General features: G+C 33.9%; 1 protein-coding gene and 2 long non-coding RNA genes across 5 annotated transcripts; all 3 read right to left on the bottom strand.

The window, feature by feature from the left end:
* Positions 1 to 8,045: 8,045 nt before the first annotated feature.
* On the bottom strand, positions 8,046 to 17,952 carry LOC145820483 (S-adenosyl-L-methionine:benzoic acid/salicylic acid carboxyl methyltransferase 3-like). The gene is made up of 4 exons (XM_082916321.1): positions 17,801 to 17,952; positions 9,304 to 9,714; positions 8,768 to 9,019; positions 8,046 to 8,664 (listed from the first exon to the last, which is right to left on the bottom strand). The coding sequence occupies exons 1-4, from the start codon at positions 17,873 to 17,875 to the stop codon at positions 8,302 to 8,304; spliced, it is 1,101 nt and encodes a 366-aa protein (XP_082772447.1). The 5' UTR covers positions 17,876 to 17,952; the 3' UTR covers positions 8,046 to 8,301.
* On the bottom strand, positions 13,354 to 14,709 carry LOC145820481 (uncharacterized). Of its 3 annotated transcripts, none has more exons than XR_014362131.1 (4): positions 14,649 to 14,709; positions 14,191 to 14,236; positions 13,677 to 14,052; positions 13,354 to 13,377 (listed from the first exon to the last, which is right to left on the bottom strand). It is a non-coding gene; the product is annotated as an uncharacterized LOC145820481 (long non-coding RNA). The 3 variants fall into 3 exon arrangements; XR_014362130.1 differs by lacking the exon at positions 13,354 to 13,377 and having other exon boundaries at positions 13,386 to 13,899; positions 13,983 to 14,052; XR_014362129.1 differs by lacking the exon at positions 13,354 to 13,377 and having other exon boundaries at positions 13,386 to 14,052.
* On the bottom strand, positions 14,974 to 16,953 carry LOC145820486 (uncharacterized). The gene is made up of 3 exons (XR_014362174.1): positions 16,443 to 16,953; positions 16,144 to 16,196; positions 14,974 to 15,075 (listed from the first exon to the last, which is right to left on the bottom strand). It is a non-coding gene; the product is annotated as an uncharacterized LOC145820486 (long non-coding RNA).
* Positions 17,953 to 24,013: the final 6,061 nt, after the last annotated feature.

Genomic DNA, 24,013 nt, shown 5'->3' on the forward strand with positions numbered 1-24,013 from the left:
TTGCACCTAAAAAGTTTCAAACTTGTGATTTTGGAGGGAGTACAATGTTATTTTCTCAGATTTTGTCACCATCATCAAACTTTTACCTTCTTGTTATTGCTATATCTTGTAATTTCTCTCTGATTTCATCATTGTGATTTTTTTATTCTATCTTATGGTAGAAATTAAATCATTTTAAAAGTAGCATATACACTACTGAGTAAGTCTATCAAAATATGAGATTTTGATACTTTATTAAAATGTGACATTAACACGATTGAAATATCACAATCTATTATAGATGTTCTTCTGAAAATTACTTGCTAGCCCTTGCCAAACCCAAATGCCAAAACTTTCTCATTATAGGTGGCTTGGTATGGTAGATGGAATTCTCTCTTCCATTGTTACTCCAATATGCAACAAACTAGCAAATTAACCCATCACATATTAATGTAAATAAAGCATAACTTTTAAATCATATTAAAAACATAAGTTATTATTATTTAACATGTAATGCATATACTGTTGGACAATCTTCACTGTATTTAAAAAGATTTAATTCTGTTGTGTACAAAACAACAACAAGAATAAAAGAAATAGAGAAAAGGAGAGAATATGTTTGATTACAAAAATCAAACTCGAAATAAAAATAAATAAATAAAAACAAAACAGATTTTATTTTGTTACAAAAACAAAATTAAAATCTGAATAAATAAACAAATAAAAACAACACTGAAAGTAATTAAATAACTTACTTGATTTAATTTCTTCGAATTATTTTTCTGATCAAGTCCAGTGTTTAACACTGTCTCCTTAAGACAGATTCGTCCTCTCCACGGTGCTTTCAGAATTCGGACGTCTATCTCCCAGGATGAAATGATCTTCCACAAACAATAGCAGCACTACTAATTGTTTGCCTTACGAACACACTTAGTGTTTACACTCTTTCTTTTGAAAATAAAATGCAGCAAGATGAAGAATAGAAAACAGAAGTGAAATACGAAATTTCTGAATGCAAACATCAAATGAGGGTGGTCCTATTTATAGATGTGAAGGTGGCTCTTCATTTTGAATTAAACAGGTATGTAGCTCTTGGTTTTGAATTGAACAGGTATCATACCTGTTGGGTTTTGAATTCAAACAGATTTGAATCAATTCAAACAGATAGTAAAACGGGAAGGGCCCTGTTTGGGTGTGCATTAATTCCAAAACAGTTTATTTCTGTTTGAAACCGGGAAGGGCCCTGTTTGGATGAATAAATTAATCCAAACCAATTTAATTTGAATTCTGGATTTTATTTTAATAAAAAATAAAATTAAATTCAAATGTTTTTGGCCCAAAAAGATTAGAAGCCCAACCCAACCACACACCACGCACCCGCGCCCAAGCCCAGGCCCAGCCCAGCCCGCCCGGACGGCGGCGGCGGCGCGCGCGCGCGTGTGGTGATTTTTGGGTCCAATGGGTCTAGCCCATTTTGCCCATAACCTCTCCCTCTAAAACACTTGGGTACCCCTTGGGGCACACCCCAAGTATCACACCCTAAGCCTCAAAACCTCCCACCAAATCAATGTGGGACAAGCCAATTTACAACCTTAAGAAATTTCCACCAAAACTCCATTTCCATGGAGCACATTTTGGCTTCAATTTCCCATTCACTCGGTAATGGTTTTAAGCAACCAAATATACCACGTGAATCACAACGCGGCATAGAACGCGTTACCACTTTGACCCGAGTAAATCGACACTCGGGGCCCACCTAAAAATAGACCGAACTTGAGGAAAAAATAACCATTTCCAACAATCCCCCACATGAATGGAATTTGATGACAACGGAAATGCAACAATATGCAGACTTATCGAAAGAGTATAAGTCGAAAATATCTTACATCAGGATAGGTAGTTTTCGGCCTTGAACCTTCCCTAGTGATAACCTATCGGACTTACTGGCTAACCAATGGACGCGATGCCTTGAATTGTTCAGCCGTTTGTGTAAGCCAAGACAATAGATTTCACACAAAATATCTTCTAACACATCGTGGTTCTCACTGTTGTGTTCATTTTGGCCTTGAACGCACCTGGTTTTCATAAGTGTTTCTAGAGAATTTAGCCTTTGCATTCTCATAGAACCGGCTCCAGTTCAACACTCATATAGGTGATTCTTATTGTGAGTATCTCTTTATACTCGTCTTGATTTTATGCCTTTAATCAAGATATAAGTAATCATTAAAAGCAAAGCTTATCCTTATACCCCTGCAGACAACATATGTTGCAGATATCACTCTCACCATAGGAATGGGTAGGAATTTTAATCCCTTGGTGATTTCTGGCGAGCCATACATAACTTAGTTGTCCCTTTGAACTTAGTTCTTGGGATCTCCAGTCATATAAGTAGGGTTACCATTATGACGACTCTTATGTAATAGGCTTTAATCCCATCCCCTTTGATGAACTATACACTAGCTCTTTTGTCAAACCTTTTGTTAACGGATCCGCAATATTCTCTTTAGATTTTATATAATCTATTGAGATTATTCCGTTCGACAACAATTGCCTTACGGTATTATGTTGACGACGTATATGTCGTGACTTACCGTTATATATGTGATTCTGTGCCCTGCCTATTGCAGATTGACTATCACAATGAATGCAAATAGCTGGCACAGGTTTTGGCCACATTTGGAATGTCTTCTAAGAAGTGACGAAGCCATTCTGCTTCTTCACCTGCTTTGTCTAAAGCAATGAACTCGGATTCCATTGTGGATCGTGCGATGCACGTTTGTTTCGTGGACTTCCAAGAAACAGCAGCGCCTCCTAGAGTAAAGACATATCCACTAGTGGATTTTGAATCTTTAGTATCCGATATCCAATTGGCATCACAATAACCTTCGAGTACTGCTGGATATCGAGTAAAGTTCAAACCACGATCACGAGTAAATCTTAGATATCTAAGAACTCGAATGATCGCTTTCCAATGGTCTTCTCCAGGGTTACTAGTGTACCTACTCAATTTACTGATAGCATAAGCTATATCAGGACGAGTACAATTCATTAGGTACATTAGGCTTCCAATGATTTGGGAGTATTTTAACTGAGACACTGCATCACCTTTATTTTTTGATAAATAAAGACTGATGTCTACAGGTGTTCTAGCTAAATTCAAATCATCCTTGATAAATTTATCAAGAATTTTCTCAATATAATGAGTTTGAGATAATGCATATCCGTCAGATGTTTTAGTAATTTTCATTCCTAATATAACATCTGCGACCCCCATATCTTTCATATCAAATCTTTTGTTAAGCATCTGCTTAGTTGATTTGATCATGTTTTGACTGCTTCCAATGATAAGCATGTCATCCACATAAAGACAAACTATGACATATCCTTGGTCAGTGTTTTTAACATAGACGCATTTGTCACATTCGTTTATCTTAAACCCATTAGTAAGCATTGCATGATCAAATTTTTCATGCCATTGCTTAGGTGCTTGTTTTAATCCATAAAGGGATTTTACAAGTCGACAAACTTTCTTTTCTTGTCCTGATACAACAAACCCTTCGGGTTGTTCCATATAGATCTCTTCATTTAGATCACCGTTTAAAAAAGCTGTCTTAACATCCATTTGATGTATTTCTAAATTAAACAACGCTGCTATAGCAATAAGCATGCGAATGGATGTTATTCTTGTCACAGGGGAATATGTGTCAAAATAGTCCAGACCTTCCTTTTGTCTGTAACCTTTAACAACAAGTCTTGCTTTATACTTGTCAATTGAACCATCTGCTTTCATTTTTCTCTTGAATATCCATTTATATCCAAGAGGTTTAGAACCTGGTGGAAGATCCACCAATTCCCAAGTATGATTTTGCATAATGGATTCAATTTCATTATTAACAGCCTCTTTCCACAAAGGTGCTTCAGGACCTGTCATTGCTGCCTTAAAGCTTTGAGGTTCATTTTCTAACAAGTATGTCAGAAAATCTGGACCAAAGGATTTTGATGTTCTCGCTCTTTTACTTCGTCTTGGTTCATCATTAGTTAAATCCTGTTGGTCGAGACTATTACTAGTCTCTTGTGTTTGATTGTCATTAGTCTCTTGACTTTGTGTACAATCATAAGTTCTTTTCTGTGAACTTAATTCCTGTCCTTTCTTGTAAGGAAAGACATGTTCAAAAAACACAGCATTCCTTGACTCTATAATAGTGTTCACATTTATATCAGGTATATCTGATTTATAAGTCAGAAACCGATATGCACTACTATTCTGAGCATAACCAATAAACACACAATCTACTGTTTTTGGTCCTATCTTAGTCTTTTTAGGAACAGGTACTTCAACTTTTGCCAAACACCCCCACACTTTTAAGTATTTGTAGGAAGGTGGTCGACCTTTCCATAATTCATAAGGAATGCTTTTGGTTTTCTTGTGGGGTATTCTATTAAGAACATAATTAGCAGACAATATTGCTTCCCCCCACAAGTTCTGTGGTAAGCCTGAACTTAGTAACATGGCATTCATCATTTTTTTTAGAGTTCTATTCTTCCTTTCAGCAATTCCATTTTGCTGTGGAGAATAAGGGGCTGTAGTTTGGTGAATAATGCCATGTTGTGCACAAAATTCATTTAATGGTGCATCATATTCACCACCCCTATCACTTCTAACCATTTTAATGGTTTTACCAAGTTGATTTTCAACTTCTGTTTTGTAGAGTTTAAACATTTCTAAGGCTTCATCTTTACTTCTAAGTAAATAAACATAACAATATCTTGTGCAATCATCGATAAATGTTATGAAATACTTTTTGCCACCTCTAGTTTGAATAAACTTTAAATCACATACATCAGTGTGAATTAATTCTAGAGGTTCGGTTTTTCTTTCAACCGATTTAAATGGAGCCTTAGTTAGTTTCGCTTCTACACAAATTTCACATTTATGATTAGGATTAATTTTAAACTTTGGTATATAATCTAAACCAATTAATCTACGCAAAGCATCAAAATTCACATGTCCTAATCTACCATGCCATAAATTTGACTCAAGAATATAAACAAAAGATGTGTTATTCTTATTCATAGCAACTTTCGGTACAACTGTCATTACATTTAACTTAAAGAGACCATCACTCATGTATCCCTTACCAACATACATACCACTCTTTGTTAATACAAACTTATCAGACTCAAATACAAGCCTAAAACCATTTTTACTTAACAAAGACCCAGAAACTAAATTCTTCCGGATGTCAGGTACATGCAGTACGTTGTTGAGGGTCAGTTCTTTCCCTGATGTCATCTTCAAGATCACTTTCCCTTGTCCAGCCACAGCAGAAGTAGAAGAATTTCCCATGAAAAGTTGTTCACCATTTGCTGCCTCATTGTAGGTAGTGAACATCTTCTTGTCCGCACATATGTGACGAGTTGCTCCAGTGTCAACCCACCACTCTTTGGGATTTCCAACCAAGTTAGCCTCAGACACCACAGCAGAAAGGTTGATGTCATTCACTCCGTCAGAGATGTAATCCAATTCTGTTACATTGGCCTGATTGGTGGTCTTCTTACTTGTACTTCCATGATTCTTTTTAGGGCGGCGGCAGTCAGAAGCTCGATGTCCAGTTTTGCCACAGTTATAGCATTTTCCTTTGAACTTCTTGCTACTATCGCCTTGTTTAGGACCATCTCCAGTAAACTTTCTCTTTTTGTTATGTGGTTTATGAATTTGTTCAACCACATTTGCCTTGGACTCAATGGGATTTTTCCCATTCCTCTTTTCAGCCTTTCGGTTATCTTCTTCAATTCTTAACCTTACAATCAATTCATCCATAGTCATCTCTTTGCGTTTATGTTTTAAATAATTTTTGAAATCTTTCCAAGTCGGTGGTAACTTTTCCACTAAAGCTGCGACTTGGAATGACTCGCTAAGAGACATACCTTCTGAATGAATATCATGCAAAATTATTTGAAAACTTTGAACTTGAGATATTACCGTTTGGGAGTCTACCATAACAAAGTCCAGAAATTTACCGACGACAAATTTCTTCGTGCCGGCATCTTCTGTCTTGTATTTCTTCTCCAAAGAATCCCACAATTCTTTTGCTGTTTTCAGAGGACTGTATACATTATACAGCATATTGTCAAGGCCATTTAGGATGTAGTTTCTGCATAAGAAATCTGAATGTTTCCATGCATCTACAGCGGCAACAACTTGCCGATCACTTTCACCCTCTTTAAGTGCTGGAGCCTCTTCATGGAGAAACCGGGCCAAATTAAGAGTTGTAAGATAGAACAGCATCTTCTGCTGCCATCTCTTAAACTCGGTACCATTAAATTTTTCCGGTTTTTCTCCATGATTGATTGGTACATGAACATGGTTCTGGATAGGGACCGATGTAGGTGTAACAATAGGAGTATCACTGCCAGATGCAGTTTCAGTTGCAGTAGCCATAATCTCTGATTACAAAAATCAGAAAATATTAAAACACAAATTAATTTTCTAGTTACTAAAACCAGAAAATAATTATAACAACAAAATAATTTTATTTTCCTTGTTACTAAAACTTGAAAAATAAAATATCACAAGAATTTTCTGTAATACCAAATAATATTCTGAATTGTTAATGACACCAGTATCGTACTACTAGTAGTTGTCAAAGAAAAGAGACAGTATATTACTACTATCTGTCAAATAGCATAAATCACTATTTGTTTTTCCAACCAGAATATTAATTTGAAAACACAGAAAATTAAATACAATGAAGATACCCAAAAAAAAGTCTGTCTTAAGATTGTTGGACAATCTTCACTGTATTTTAAAAAGATTTAATTCTGTTGTGTACAAAACAACAACAAGAATAAAAGAAATAGAGAAAAGGAGAGAATATGTTTGATTACAAAAATCAAACTCGAAATAAAAATAAATAAATAAAAACAAAACAGATTTTATTTTGTTACAAAAACAAAATTAAAATCTGAATAAATAAACAAATAAAAACAACACTGAAAGTAATTAAATAACTTACTTGATTTAATTTCTTCGAATTATTTTTCTGATCAAGTCCAGTGTTTAACACTGTCTCCTTAAGACAGATTCGTCCTCTCCACGGTGCTTTCAGAATTCGGACGTCTATCTCCCAGGATGAAATGATCTTCCACAAACAATAGCAGCACTACTAATTGTTTGCCTTACGAACACACTTAGTGTTTACACTCTTTCTTTTGAAAATAAAATGCAGCAAGATGAAGAATAGAAAACAGAAGTGAAATACGAAATTTCTGAATGCAAACATCAAATGAGGGTGGTCCTATTTATAGATGTGAAGGTGGCTCTTCATTTTGAATTAAACAGGTATGTAGCTCTTGGTTTTGAATTGAACAGGTATCATACCTGTTGGGTTTTGAATTCAAACAGATTTGAATCAATTCAAACAGATAGTAAAACGGGAAGGCCCTGTTTGGGTGTGCATTAATTCCAAAACAGTTTATTTCTGTTTGAAACCGGGAAGGGCCCTGTTTGGATGAATAAATTAATCCAAACCAATTTAATTTGAATTCTGGATTTTATTTTAATAAAAAATAAAATTAAATTCAAATGTTTTTGGCCCAAAAAGATTAGAAGCCCAACCCAACCACACACCACGCACCCGCGCCCAAGCCCAGGCCCAGCCCAGCCCGCCCGGACGGACGGCGGCGGCGGCGCGCGCGCGCGTGTGGTGATTTTTGGGTCCAATGGGTCTAGCCCATTTTGCCCATAACCTCTCCCTCTAAAACACTTGGGTACCCCTTGGGGCACACCCCAAGTATCACACCCTAAGCCTCAAAACCTCCCACCAAATCAATGTGGGACAAGCCAATTTACAACCTTAAGAAATTTCCACCAAAACTCCATTTCCATGGAGCACATTTTGGCTTCAATTTCCCATTCACTCGGTAATGGTTTTAAGCAACCAAATATACCACGTGAATCACAACGCAGCATAGAACGCGTTACCACTTTGACCCGAGTAAATCGACACTCGGGGCCCACCTAAAAATAGACCGAACTTGAGGAAAAAATAACCATTTCCAACATATACATGCAAACTATAAGCAGTTTAATATCAAGAACTGATACAACTTGTTCTTTAAAAGATACATCTGCATACTACAAGCAAGTTCTACATAAAAAATAAAACAGTTTATTTTCTTAAATCTAAGGAAATCGGAATAGTTTGTTTTGATGTCATTCCTTTGTCAATTTATTACTTCTTCGACAATGAAACGAGTTTATTTTCTTAAATCTAAGGAAATCGGAATAGTTTGTTTTGAGGTCATTCCTTTGTCAATTTATTACTTCTTCAACAATGAAACGACGATATTGATGAACTTGGATTTCTCTGAGCATAGATGATCAGCAACATGGTTTGCGAATTTTTTGAAAACATCGTCAACTATGAATTCTCCAAAATGACTAACCACCAAAGGTTCAGTAACCGCTCTTATTAAATTTGCAACATTTTTACCACTCCTATCCTTGTCAAACACAAAATGTTCATCATCATTGTTGTCATTAGCGTCCCAATTGCACTCGAAAACTTCCAGCCTTTCAAGATTGAACGACCCCTCCTTTTCAATTATTGCTTTTACTTCATCCTTGTGTGGATAATAAAAAGGAAAATTGAATGAATCAATAGCTTCCTTCTGAACGAGTCCCTACGACCAATGAAATAGCTGCAGTTACTTTCAAATAGTTCTACAGAAAGGCAATGAGCATCGTAAATTTTAATTGGGATATACGAAGAGAAATGGATTAAACCTCAGGCACCAAGTCGAGCAGTGACTTTGTGAGCAATTCCCAGAGGATGCAACAATCTTTGTCAGTGGGATCTGCAATCCTCCTACCGAGAAACGTTAAAATCATAGGCCCGCCAACTACAATTTCCTCAGAGCGCAAACTTAGAAATGTTGAGAAGTCCATTTGAAATTGCTTTAAATATGCTTCAAAAACTGTCGGTGGACTCGTCCTTGCCATGTATATATTTCCCTTGTTCTCCAGTCTTTCAGGAACCTATCATTAATATAAAAAATAAAAATAAAAAATTACTTAACATGTCGTGTTGATTAACTAATTTTGTTGTGATGTCAACACCTCTCGCGCAATAAATAAAAATTAAAAAGTAAGATATGGTAACAATTTTATGAATGTTTTGTTTGTTTAAATTTGGAGTTCAATAGTTAATTTAGTTTGATCATAAGCTAAGTTGATAAATGTTATTTCACTTTAGTACCCTTAATTTGATTTATACTTGATTTTTGTGTGCATATGTTTGATACCAGAAAAACAACACAAACCTGAGAGAGCCAGTGAACACTATAAGACGAATGAACAAAGTGCAAGCTCTTTCTTGGGAAAATCCTACAATAAAAAGAACCAGGCACCCCTGATACGAAGCAAGTCCCGTGTAACTTTTCTTCTTTCTCTGTTTTGATCTTCTTATAGAATGTTGGGAGCGAATTGAAAATGTTGTTGAAGTCATTTTGGGGAAGATCATTTAAACATATTTCAATCTCTGGTGCTTTGCAATTGTTTTGTTGCATCAAATTATGAATGATGTTAATTATTTGAGAGATGACTAAGAATGTGTTTGGTCCTGAAGAGCAACCCAAATCTGCTATTTTTAGGTGTTTTGGGAAGGCATCATTGTTGTACACTTTCTTGAGGGTGTCTTCTAGAACTGGCCTCGCCATCAATATTGCTGTTTTCTGAATAAACATATGATTAAATTGTTTAGATGCCATAATAAATAAAAAGAATGAGTAAATAAAAATGATGTATTATTCTTTTTAAGTAATGTTGATTTTGGTGTACAAGGAAGACACTGCAGGAAATTCAGCTTTTAGCGGCGTTTAAAAAACGCCGCTATAAGTGTCAAAAATGCCGCTAAATCGTTTTGCGACGCTTAGCATTAAGCGTCGAGGACGCGGCCGTCGCTATAACTTCATGACGTTTTAAAAACGTCGTTATATTAGTATAGACGGCGTTTTTAAAAACGCCGCTAAATGTCTTACTTGACAACACCATGACACCATTATGATATTTAGCGACATTTTTTAAACGCCGTCATATCTTTTTAAAAAAATGAACCGTTAATATTTTGGGTTTTAGTGGCGTTTTTTAAAAAAACGCCGTGATATCTCTTTTTTTTTTTTTTTTGAAATTGTGCTAATTTATGTGATTAAACTAAAAAAATACATATAATAAAAATGAATAACACTAACATGAAATAATAACTTACATTTAAATAGCAAATGCATCATTAATTCACTTTCCCATTCACCAATCACCATTACCCACAAAATAACATATCCACAAATGATATTTTAATATTACCCCCAAAATAACATATCCAAAAATTGTATTTACAATTCTCAACCAAAAAATTAATTACTACTTTGTATACAAAGCCACAAAATAATATTACTCTCATCTCTCTCACCACTCCCCCCCCCCCTATTTAACACAAAAAATAAGAAGAATGTGAACCAAAACACCCAACTCCCCAATCAGATCAAAGGAAAAAAAGAAAAAAGAAGAGAAATAAGAATCCAAAGGAAAACCCCCATCCATCCTTCATTGTCATTCTGAAACCCCATTAACAATTTGTAGCTAATCTTGATGTCTTGCGTAGTCTTCCTTAAAACCCCATTAACAATTGTAGCTAATCTTGATGTCTCAAAGATCACCTGCACCCAATAAACACCAGATTAATCTAATAAATTTTCTTCAAGTTGAAACCCCTTTTTCAATTCCTCAGTTATGCAAACACAGAAACGAGCATAGAACACCACATAAATTGACAAAATTTTACTAGATTTGTTTGATTGTCTATTTTAAAAACTATGTCTTTCCATATACATGCTACAGATATGATCAATGAAATATTCCATATCTTCAAAACTAGAAAGGTGCCATCATCATTATTTCACATAAATTTATGAGCACACATCAGCATCATGAAAAGTTCAAAAAACTATTGCATTCAGCAGCACTGTCACGTATGTTTGACTGCTCAAGCAGGTGCTGGTAACCAACTCATGTTGTTCAATGCTAAAACAATTTAACGGGAAAGAAACTAACTTTCATTTAGTGTTGTTGTTTCACTGAATGTTCAGAATCGTATGTAATAAAAACAAAAGCATACCGCAGGGAGACAATCACCTGTTGTTTGAACTTTCCATTGTGAAGTTGTTGGCCACTAAATTACTGCATATTACACCCCAGCAAATCTCAATGTCAGTTCCAGTTTCAAGGGTACAAGTCAATGTAGAAACTGTCAGTTTCAGTTTTAGTTTCAAAGGTACTAGGATTGTTGCCTTGCCTATTACATGATTTTCTTGCACACATAGCAGGGTTGTCTAAAAAATATGTTGCTGTTGATAAAAATCAAATGGCAAAAATGATTAATCTCTGATGTATCATTGTAGTTCAATAGTTGATTATGCTTTTGAATCTATATATAATCATGAAACTTGAGAAACTATATTAGAAAACAAACATCTCTTGATAATTGTTATAGACCAAAGAAGGAATGAACTTCAAAACTTACAAAAGAAGTTCGTTGATAACACCCATTTACATGTGTTTAAATTAAGCTATGAATGGTTATATAAGAAATACTTACATATTCAGGAGAGATGTACTCATTTGGGCAGGAAGGGTACCGGCTAATTTATTATTCCCAAGAAACCTGAGCATAAAGAAATTAATTCAAGGAATAAAGAGTACATGCTGGGAGTTTTTTTTGAAACAACAGGGCAGAAGATGTTTATTAAATACTACAATTAAGCTTTTCATATCAGGGCAAGAGACTGATAGCCAGATTTATGCAACATATAAAATTCATTCAGTGAACTTGCAAACTTCACTCCTTTTTTGGCACAACTTCCCTATCAGTGGACATGTTTTAAATTCTTACATTACCAGTTTCTAAGTCTAAGAAGAGGGGTTATTATCCATTAAATTGACTCAAGTCTCCTTCCTATTAAACTCAATCTTCCTATGGTTTACCCTCCTATAAATTGGACATCAATGGTAGAGAACCCTTCAACATTAGATGATATTTGAGGGGGTTACTTAAGTTCCCACTCGGGAGAAATCTATAATAGGTTTCGTCTATTAACTTCTCGTGACTTTAGTAATTTCTATATCCCTGATGATTACCCACGTCAGAACCAGAATTTCTAATATCATCATCAAGCAAAAAGTCCAAAAAAAAATGAAGTCCTTGATTTCGCTAAATCCTTGGATTCCATTACTATCAGAACAATGTACTCTCTTGCTGGCATGCTAGTAACTGAAGTAGAACTCAGTGATTTGATTTGAGAACAATATCCAGAGAACAAATCTCAGATAAATTTCAGAGAACAAAACTTTGGCAAAAAAAAGAAAAAAAGAAAAAAGGACAGACTTGATAACCTTCTCAGATAAATCTCCCCCTTCTTTCTATATCTGGGTCTGTCTTTCTTTCTTCTCCCCTGGGATCTAAAGAGAGTGAGAGAGGAAACAGATTCAGATGTTGTAATGGGTCCAATGTTGTAATGGGTCCAATGTTGATCATGTCTCTCTTCATTATCAGGTCCTGAAGATAATGAGCAGTGGCTCTATTGTCTTATTCTCAGAAGAAGTTTATGGCTTCACAGAACCCTATGTTTGTTCTTGATGGTCTCTGCTGTGAACAAGAGCATTTTGAGGAAGACTGGGAAGAGGGGAGTGACAACTGTGATGAGAATATGAAAGGACATTTGGGTTTGTTGGACATTTGGTTTCACTGCTATGACATAGAAGGTAAAAAAATGGTAATAGTTGATTGGTCCATCCCAACTATCTCCCAAACTCAAGGTATGGCATATTCATGGAACAAAACCATTTGGAATTAATAAGCAACTTCTCTATACACTTAGGACCATATGCGGTAAAAACTGCACATCCCAAAATAGCAGATTCTATGTACGGCACTGTGTTGGGTAGAATGCACAAACCATGTGCTGGCACGACACAAAAATCAGCAAGGCCACCCATGCTATACATATATACAGGTTTGCCTGCGGAAATGACATATTTTAGTCATTCCAACAGAGAAGTAGACAAAGGAATCAATAAACTTAAACAGTAATCAAAGTTGAAACAGAAGTAAGAAAAGAACCAAAGGAAATCAGTGTCAAATGCAGGGGACAGGGAAAAAAAAGGAGAAAAAAAAAAGGAAAATTGATTTCTTTTGTAATTTCTTCCCTATTCTAAGACAAAGACTGAATTAAAATTTCACAAATCCATTTGCATTTTCTTTTCTTCTGTGTCTTTGTGGACCAAGCAAAGGGCGTACACTTCATCGTTACTAATAGCTGTAAAAAGGGTCCCCTTCACACTTGCTGTCAAAGAAAATATGTTAATTCAATAGACACCGTCAATGTTAAATGTACATAACTATTTGGTATCATTTTCATTTTTCATGTTTTCAGAAACAAAAGCAATGAAAAGTTCAAAGTCATCCATCACTTCCAAAATTTTTCTAAAATTTGAAAACAACTATTTGGTGCTTTCCTAAAACTGGGTTGCTTTCAGAACTTTTTTTCTGGAAACACTTTACCTAACAAGTTTTCTGTGTTTTTTGAAAAATGAAAACAAAGAATAGAAAACAAAAATGACACCAACAGTTTGGAGTACTTACACTGAAACTCAGAACGCTGTCTGCGCTGTATTAGATCAGCAGCATTAGCCTCTTCAACAAATGAGCCTGAGCTTGCTATTATTTCCTAGGGAGAGACAACAACTGGCAGAAACTTATCATCACATCACTCCAGTTCATGGAATTGTTAATTTATCCAGATATCGATCAATGCAAAGTTCGAAAGTAATTTGGCTGGTAGCTTCGGAAGAATGCAGTACTCATTCTGTTTGTAGATTAAACTTTTGTTATGCTGATGCTTTAGTTTTATGACAAAAAACTTGATTCTGCAAAAGTGAATCTACTCACTGATTCTGAGGGATAATCAGTTGGTGCATACCCAGCTCTGAAATAGATGACTGCAATTGCTTGACCACCACTGCAGGAGCAAAGGCTTTCAACTGGTTAAAGTAATAACTTACAAATAAAAACATCACATTGTAATCCAACAAATTTAGAACCCAAAACAAAAAAAAAAAAAAAAAAATGAAATATTTTAAGCCACAAAGCTACGTACACGAGAAGGGTTCCATCAGGTAGAAGCTCCGCTTGCTCATCAATTTCTGCCAATGTTTTCCGAATAGTTGTAACAGCATGTGTGTTACAAAGTTAAGGTAAAAATCCTAGTTTTCTGATTGTGAGCAATCAGTTTGTATGTATGCTTATCATAGAAACCCAATTTGAGAATTTACTAGAAAAAACACATAATAATATTCCATGAGATAAAGCCACCCAACAACGAAAAAGACGTAAAGATACCAAATTCCATTAACTAGTAATCCATAAATTAAACCTGATTCATTTTTCTCACCTATCTCTGACAGTAATCCATAACACGATAAGAACATATGATGGTAACACTTGAGTGAATGACAAACTTAATATGGTAACAGATTCAGGACAAGAAACACCATGTGGTGTTGACTACTAAATAAATTCTAAAATCTAATAAACATGATAATTAAAATAACGTACCTTTAACCATTTGACAGAGAAATTCCGCCCATAATGAGCACTTCCATGTGCATACTTCCAGATGTCATTTTTGCACAACCCTAGCAAATCATTGACAGATTCATACTCAATATCTCTCATAAAGAAAAAGGTAATACTTTGCCTTATGCAATAGAATTCCTTTAAAACCTAGCAAGCTGTGTACTGTATAGAACCTGTTTACAGAGAACCACAATAGTCCAGACTGCAATTTGCACAACTACAGGATACTAAACCCAAATCCTACCTGGAAATGTCGAGTCCGGTTGACTGAAAAGATCAAGATAACGTTTTCCACAGAGTCAAAGCCTCATTCAGTTTAGCCTCATTGCTCCGTTGAGTTGCCCATACTCCTTGTTCTACCGATAATTCCAAATTTTCACGATTGCAACTTTTGACAATAAAATACCTATAGTTCATGTATGAAATGGAAGTAGATTAGAAAGAAATTCTTAGAGAAAGCAATATAAAAGAACAGGAGATGATATGTATAGGAGATATATTATAAGTAATGCAGCCTGAAAATTCCATACGTAGGACAGACAGATAGACAAGGCTAGATTGTTTACAGTCAAAATACTTCTAAAATTTCAAATAAATACCCACCAGGAACAATGGCTTTTAACTTCTTACCCTGACATTAATATCTGAATCAACACAACCCTCATGTATCGTGGCCTCAGATTGATTATAGGACACCAATGCAGGTACGTTAATGGCAGATTGCAGATTAGCATTAAGATAATGACAATTCAGGACACAAAAATTTCGAATTTGAATCAACTTAAACTTAGCTACAACGCTGAGAAAGATATCAAGTCTGCTTGAAACTTTCTTAGACAGGAAACTAACAAAAATTGCAGAAACGTCAGTGGATGCAAATGAGTATTGTTTCCCAACCTAATTTATTCATCAGAATGTAGTCCCAAAACTAATAAATCATCTACCAAATGAGAAGCCAATATATTGTTGTCTTTTTGGTCCTTTAAATTCTTGCTAAACACGCTTTAAAAGCTATTTTTTCAGCTTTATTGAGTAAATTTGTCGCTTCTTTTTGAATGCACTGAAAAACTCAATGCACTCGTATCTAGGTGAAGGGTAATTTAACTATATAAGCAAGGCTTGGAATATGGAAATATCTAGCTAAGCCCAATAAATATTCATCGTGTGAGTAAGCCTAGCCTCTACTTGGGGGCAAATTTGGATTTCAATACCACTAAAAAATATGAGGTATTTAGGGCCTTGATCAAAAAAATTCATAAAACGTTTCAGCACTGGAAATGTGGTCTTCTTAATATGGCAGGCCAGTGTACTCTGGCTCAATATGTTCCTCAGTCTATTCCCATTTGCTTTTTCTCTTTTTTTAAGATTCCTAAGTATGTTTTAGACAAGTTATCTTCAATTATCCAGAAGGTTTTTTGCGGTTCGTATGGTAGTAAAGGTTTTTGTTGGCAGAATTGAAATAAGATTTGTTTACCTCTTCCTTGGAGAGGCCTAGGGTTGAGGAATCTTGGCTATCTTAATCAAGCTCTGTTAGCAAAACAAGCTCTGTTAGATTATCAATCACTGAAACAGAGCAATACTATCGCATTGCAGAATCAAAACTTGGCAACAACCAAATCAACAAAACAGAAGAGAGTTATAATATATATATATATATATATATACATACATATATGTATATATATAGAATCACTGAACCAACACAAACAAAACAGAATCACCGAATCAGATTTACGATAGTCATATAAAGAGAGAGAAGGGGTAGATCCGAACCTTTCTGCCTTCTCTCAATGCCTTGATCTCCGCATAACAGATAGACCTTCGCAATCGAGAGAGAGACCTTCGAAATCGAGAGAGAGCGCGCTTTGAAATCAAAATCGAAATCGCCGAGATGTCATTCTGAGATGAATCACCGAGATTCGATCGATCGATCCGTTGAGAGAGAGCTTGAGAGAGAGCGATCCGTTGAGATATCGATCGATTGATATTCTGAGATGAATCACTGCTATTGGAAGTATTTGAGAGAGAGAGAGAGAGAGAGAGAGAGAGAGAGAGCCGTCCACAGATCAGGAGAGGGTTGAGTGAGTGAGAGCTTAGGAAGAGGGTGTAGAAGAGTGAGTCAGCGGCCGGCCCATTTAGGGAGATAGGGTTTAGAGATTTGAAGGCGCTTTTGAACGCCTCCTATCATTAAAACGGTGCCGTTTTCATTTAACAAAAGGCGACGTTTGCAAAACGCCGTTAAATATTATAAAACAGTGACGTTCAGAAAAACGCCATTAAATAAATGCCGTTAAAGCCTACATTTCCTGTAGTGAGAGTTGATAAACACTACAACAAATTAATGTTTTAGACACAAAAAATAAGAGTTGAAATATCTTAATTTCCAAAAATGTCATTATTGTATTTTTAGCGACAAAATTAGTCATTTAATAATGAATTACTACTTTTTTGGGACCAAAAATTTTGTTCAAAAAGTAAATCTTTTGGCACAAAATTATTTTATCTCTAAAACTATATTTATTAGCGACATTTTCATTTTGTTGCTAAGGTCATTTTTTCCAACAAAATTTTCACTTGTAGAGATGAAAGAGTTTGGTCCGTAAAACACTTATATGATGTAGTGAAAGGTGATGCAAGGGTTTGCATCATAATTTTAAATAGTACTATCTGGACATATATCGGTATTGATTGCGGTGTCATATTATGAAGAGTATCAAACGATATGCATCTAAAATCAACTGTCGCGGTCAGGAGTTTTTTAAAATTAACAGTCGCAAAAAAGTGCTTCATAGCAATTGAACTCGCCATATCAGGTGTGAAACCTGATACGTTTTGGGAATTGACCGATACACATGTGATTTTCATTTCAACCAATATACCGGAATGTACTGGAATGTATCGGTGTTAGAATGAAAAAACCAGATATGTATTGACCAATACGGTACATGTTGATTGATATTTAAAAGGGATACTTACCAATTAGTCCTACTAACTAGACTTATTTATCTACAGGTTTTGATTGATAAATTTATTACTGTAAATTTATTTATAAAAACAAAAGAGATTAATAAATTTATCATTTGATAAATTTATCCTATTTATAAAACAGAGAGAGAGAGAGAGAGAGAGACCTGAAGGGTTGAGTTATTGGCATAGCTAGTTTCTCCATTGCCTGCATTCATGTGAAGAACATTTTGGACCACCATGTTTCCTTTGTTTGCCGCCCTTGCCCTTCTGGTCTATATATAGATGACCTGGGGGCAAATACGACTTTTTCAACTGGAGATGAAATAATTTGCTTCTGTCTTTTCATTAGCTTATAGTCTCACATTTTTTTCTTTCTTTTTTATGCTGCATTAGTTTTTTGGATTTTTTAAGGAAAATACGTAAAAAAAAAAATATGAATATTTTAGGGAGATTGACCAATAAGTATTATATTTTGGACTTATAATTCATATAGTCTCATATGTTTTTTTTGTGATCCATTTAATTTTTTTTTGGATTTGTAATGACTCATTTACCGGCACATTGGAATGTCATATTTGAAAAAAAATACAATGAAAGAGTTTTTTAGTATCACATCACACCTGCCATATTAGAGTGTCACATTTGAAAAAAGTACATTAAAGAGTTTTTAATTTTTTTTAGAATGTCACATCATACTTGCCACGTTGTCATATTAGGAAAAAGTACACTAAAGAGTTTTTATTTTTTTTGAAGTATCACATTATACCCGCTATGTTATCACGTTTGAGAAAAATATTTTTATTTTTTTTAAAATCACATCATACTCGTCACGTTGTCACATTAGGAAAAAGTACACTAAACAGTTTTTTTTTAAGTGTCACATTATACTCGTCACGTTGCCACATTGAGGAAAAATACATTAGAGAGTTTATTTTTCTTGAAGCGTCACATCATACCCATCACGTTGTCATATTAGGAAAAAGTACACTAATTTTTTTAAGTGTCACATCATACTTGCCACGTTGCCACATTAGGAAAAATACACTAAAGAGTTTTTATTTTTTTTGAAGTGTCACATCATACCCGCCACGTTATCACATTAGAGAAAAGTAAACTAAAGAGTTTTTATTTATTTTTTTTGAGTAAAAATTTTGGAGTATCACGTCATACCCGCTGCGTTGTCACATTTAGAAAAAAAATACATTAAGAAGTTTTTAATTTTTTCGGAGCGTCACATTAATACTTGCCACATTAGAGTATTATATTAATAAAATGGTATAGTTGTCTACTAAAACACTATTAAAATCAAAAATAGGACCACACAAAAAGAAACTCTCCACTAATAGGACTTAACAGATCAATAGAAAAAAGTTAAGACTAATTAAAATACTTGTCTGTGAGATGAAATTTATTGGTAAATATTGTTTTACATGGAAATGCAAAGGCAAACCATTTTCATTTTTTCTTCCCCTTTTCTGTTCCAACCCAAGACTCGATAAGTTGCTTGTGAATCACATCTGTTGAACTTTTTATTTTATTTTATTTTATATATCTATTAATTTTTTCTTTATCATTTTCTAAGCACAAATAGGTTGTTTATTTGATTGATTTTATTTATTTATTTCTTCTTTTCGTTTTGCTACACAAATCTTAGATCAAAAAAAGCCTTTAGATATATAATTACTGTATTTTATGAAAAATTATTTATTGTTCCAAAGACAATAACACATGATGCAACAATTTAATTTTTATTAATTAAAATTGTGAGACTCATCATGGAAGATCACTGCTAACAACTATTAGTGCAGGGGTTTGGCCCCCTCCAGTTGAGGATGTTATTGGACTCGTTGTGTATAACTCGTCAAGTATTATATATATATATATAAATTACATTGATTCGATATCGATAACTATGTGATCAAATAAGTTTTGTATAAAAAAAATAGACGGTAAAAAAATAAACAATTAATAGAAATCTGATCCGATAAAATAAATATCGATATTTGATCAACATGATTTTTTACAGGCGTATAGTACTCGACAAATTTTACATATTGAACGGTTCACATTATCAAAATAAAACCGGTGATGGAGCCCTACGGATCTAACACCACCTTTTAATCTGGTCAAGGATTGAAAGAAAAGCCAATCCTAGGAGACTCTTGCCTGACTTCGCCCTCTTTTAGTGACGATTGTTGCCATACATGATTGTACCTGCTAGACTCTTTTTCCACTCCGCTCTCCTCTGTTCCCTCCGATTATTTTGTTTTGCAAATTACATTTTCAATATTGAATTAAACATTTTCCTGTAGGGGGATTGGAGAGAAAAAAAGCATAGGGAGAAAATGTGTGTTATACTTGAATAGAATTAGTTTTTAATTAATTGAACCAACTTAGTTGGCCACTTTTGCACATTCTTATGTTTGAATTTAGAAATCAATCGTCACAAATTATATTGACTTATTTATTTTTGAGAAGATTACGACGGTAGTCTTTGTGTAACGTTCCAAAATAAATAATAATATCCCATCTCGTAATATTTCTTACAAATAATCAATAAACTCATATTTTATATTCCATTTATAATCTTGATCATACAAAAGATGACACAAGCGGTATATATTTATAAATTCTAGATCTTAAATTTATAATATATGACATGGATACATGAATTTAAAATAAAAGTAAAATCAAATAATCATATGTCCTAATGGTTACATCTTTCCAAATCGGCACTTGGGTATATCAAAATGAGTTTAACTCAATACAACTAAGCCCAAGACTTATACAAAATAATTACATCAAACAAATAAAAGAAGCCCTTGGCTCCAAGCCTTCCCAATCTATGTCCTTAATAGAGACATATCATCAGCACCAGAGACGGATCTATTTGTAGACAGTGAGGGGCCATTGCCCCCTTGTTCAAAGGAATAATGCTATTAGGATGATATGCTATGATACCAAAAACCTTCTTGTTATTAGAAATGCCCCTGTTGCTCTACCTTAGCAATATTGAACACTTAATGGGCCTTAATAAAAACAAGCTCATCTGTACGAAAGAATTTGTACACCAAAAAAATAGAATTATTATCTTTTTTTTATAGATTTATTTAATAAAAGCATAATTTAACAGTAATAATACATAATTATATATATATTTTTTTATCACAATTTATTTATCACCACATGAAGCATACTCATAATGTTAATATCATATTAATGAAATTCACGTGAGACCTAGTAAAACTTTTGAAATTTGAAAAGAAAAAAAAAATTACCTTCACTTTAATCGATAATTGGGAGTTAGCATATATAAAGAATTAACTAAGTTATGATTTCTTTGTTATTTATTTATTAAAGTTGAGTAGGTATGACTTCTTTTTTGATCATCTGAAGACTAAATAGATAATAAATTTTATGTGTTATTTAAGGGAGTCATTATTTCTACTCTACTCTACTTTACTCCAAATGCACTCCATTCTTTGTCCTTATTAGACATAGTAATTATTCTCACTCCTCTTTATTCCAGATACACTCCCTTCTATGTATAATAAAAATAAAGAAGGGAGTGTATTGGGAATAAAGTTGAGTGAGAATAACGATTCCCTTATTTTAATATCAAATCTTAATTATTTTTTATTTTTGAATTGAAATATGACAGTAGATAACAATTGATATATAAATGGTTTTTTTTTTCATATCTCGGCCCCTCCGTAATTGAAATTCTGATTTCGTCTCTGATCAGCACCTAAATATTGTTTTCCACATATGGCGAGCCAAAATCCAGTAAAGATACTTTAACGTAACATATGAATTTTAACAAAGTCATGATGAATACACATGCATGCCATTTGTTAAACATTCCTCAATTTTCATCTCAAAATTATGTAATGTCAGATTATATATCAAGTCATGAAAATAATCCTTTTATAACAGAAACAGGGTAGTGGATATAAAACACTGAGAATCTCTAGGTATGTGTTTGCTAGTAGGCTATACAAGTACTACCAAAACTATTTTACTTGTACTAATTGGAAGGATCGGCACCTAACCGCGCGGGTTTTTGGATTTTCACCAAGGACACACAAGCTAACATAATAACCACAACCTCACTCCCTAACTAAATTCGCCAAGGTATTTGCATCTTTTTCTCAAAACAGAACATTTATAATGTTTAAGTATGCAACAATGCTTGATGTAAGATGTATGAATAAGTGATTCCAATTCACCTAATCCTCATACAATTTCTATAACAATCAAAACTATCCTTCATTCAATTTCTATAATAGTCAAAACTATCCTCTATAGATAGTCCAAAACAGATATTTCTATACAATAGATAATTTCCAATAAAAGATATAATCTCACAGGGGTTCCTCTTAAAATTAGTGACTTTTGTTTGAAAGTTTTATCGACAGTTTAAAAAAATTATTTAAAAAAGTCACTAATTTTTAACTTTTAACAGCAGTTTGAAAACTTTATCAAAGAAAAAGTCACTAAGGCCTCGTTTGGCAAGTGCCCTTTTAGCCAAAAAGTCAAAAAGTTACTAAAAAAACTAAAAAAACTAACAACTCATGTAAAAAAGTCAAAGATTCCTTTTTCTCACTACTTTTTACACATCTTTTCGTAAAAAGCAATGTTGTGAAACCCGGATCGGACCGACCAGTCGAACCGGGAACCGGGCCTTCTTCCGGTCCGGTCAATCCCCTAGAACCGAACTAGGAGCAAAACCGGCCTGGAAATGAAAAATCGCTGGACCCGGCGGTCAAACCGGGATAACCGGTGACCCAGACCGGGTTTTGGCAGGTTAGACCGGTGATTTTTTTTTTTTTTTCTTTCTTTCTTTTCTTTCTCTTATATATATATATATATATATATATGTTATAAATATATTTTAAAATTTTGACTAAAAAATCTTATTTTAAGAGTCTCCTCTCATAAGGAAGAGTCTCATTGAAAGTTGGAGAAGATTATGAAAGTCTATTCCTATTTATAGGAAAAGATTTTTCAAAAAGAACTTACAAAATTCTATGTGGGATTCATTCAAATTATTTGAAACATATTAATTGTAGGGAGAGTTGAAAATTTCATTTCCCTCCAAAATTAAACCTAACATTCAATCAATTTGTTTGGAGGTAATGTTTAAAACAAGTGACTTTTTTTTTTATCAATTATGACTTTATTAAATATTATTAATAAATATTATACAACAATTTTTATTTTTATTTGAGTATTTATACATATTTTTATTTATTTATAATTTTTAATTATATTTTTTAATTATATAATATTAATTATGACGTCACGGTTCGACCGCTTTGACCAGACGGTTGAACCGGTGACCCGTACACCAGGTCCCTTTTTTGGTTAGCTCACCGGTCCGGTTTTCAAAACATTGGTAAAAAGTCAAAAAGTTATCCAAAACATACTAGTTTTTTTTACATCACATTTTAACTAAAAAGTCAAAATATTACTAAAAAAACATGTACCCAAATGAGGCCTAATTATAAGTTTTAGTAACAAATTATAAAAATCACCACAAAAAAAGTCACTAATAATTAATTTTTAATAACATAGATAAAAAATTATTTTTAACGATAAATTTTTAAAATTTGTTTTTAATAAAATTTAATAAAAATTATTAAAACCTATGATAATGCCTCCGTTTGGCAAGAAAAAGCCCAGGCTTTTTTGGCTAAAATAGCCACAAAAAACAAAATAGGCTATTTTAGCCACAAAAAACAAAACATCAAATCCAACCCATAATCATTACAATCCTCTCTCACAAAAAAAGTCAAAAAAGCCAAAAAGCCAAAAAGCCCTTCCCAAACCAAGCTAAAATAGCCCAGACTAAAATAGCCAAAAAACCAAAAAGCCAAAAAGCCAACCCACATCCCAAACGGAGGCAATGTACCCTAACTAAAATTTGATTGTGCCGACTCTAAAGTAATGATGCAATCTCATCTTTAGATTTGTTCCCTATGTGTCTCTTCTCTCTTTTTCATTGTACTATTTTCTAGCAACTGTTCCTAAGAAGAGACACATCACTGACATTTGTCCGTATCTCCATCACATTTTGCATGCGTTGAACAATGTGGCATGTACACGTGATTCGTGACGAAGTCGTCGAGGTCAACTGAAAAATAACACATCATTAATTAGCCTCCGTTTGGGAAGTGGGTTGGCTTTTTGGCTTTTTGGCTTTTTTGGCTATTTTAGCCTGGGCTAAAAAGCTTGGTTTGGGAAGGGCTTTTTGGCTTTTTAGCTTTTTTGGCTTTTTTTGTGAGAGAAGAATGTAATGATTATGGATTGGATGTGATGTTTTGTTTGTTATGGCTAAAATAGCCTATTTTGTTTTTTGTGGCTAAAATAGCCAA

This window comes from Camellia sinensis, chromosome 2 (genome assembly GCF_055761805.1).
Source record: "Camellia sinensis isolate YWXY chromosome 2, ASM5576180v1, whole genome shotgun sequence".
In the NCBI taxonomy this organism is placed as follows: domain Eukaryota; kingdom Viridiplantae; phylum Streptophyta; class Magnoliopsida; order Ericales; family Theaceae; genus Camellia; species Camellia sinensis.

Coding starts and splice junctions, on each gene's coding strand:
- LOC145820483 (XM_082916321.1), bottom strand. CDS start 17,875: ATGGTGGTCCAAAATGTTCTTCACATGAATGCAGGCAATGGAGAAACT. Junction 9,715..17,800: donor CCAATAACTCAACCCTTCAG/GTCTCTCTCTCT, acceptor ATGTTTATTCAG/AAAACAGCAATATTGATGGC. Junction 8,665..8,767: donor TGCTCGACTTGGTGCCTGAG/GTTTAATCCATT, acceptor CATTGGTCGTAG/GGACTCGTTCAGAAGGAAGC.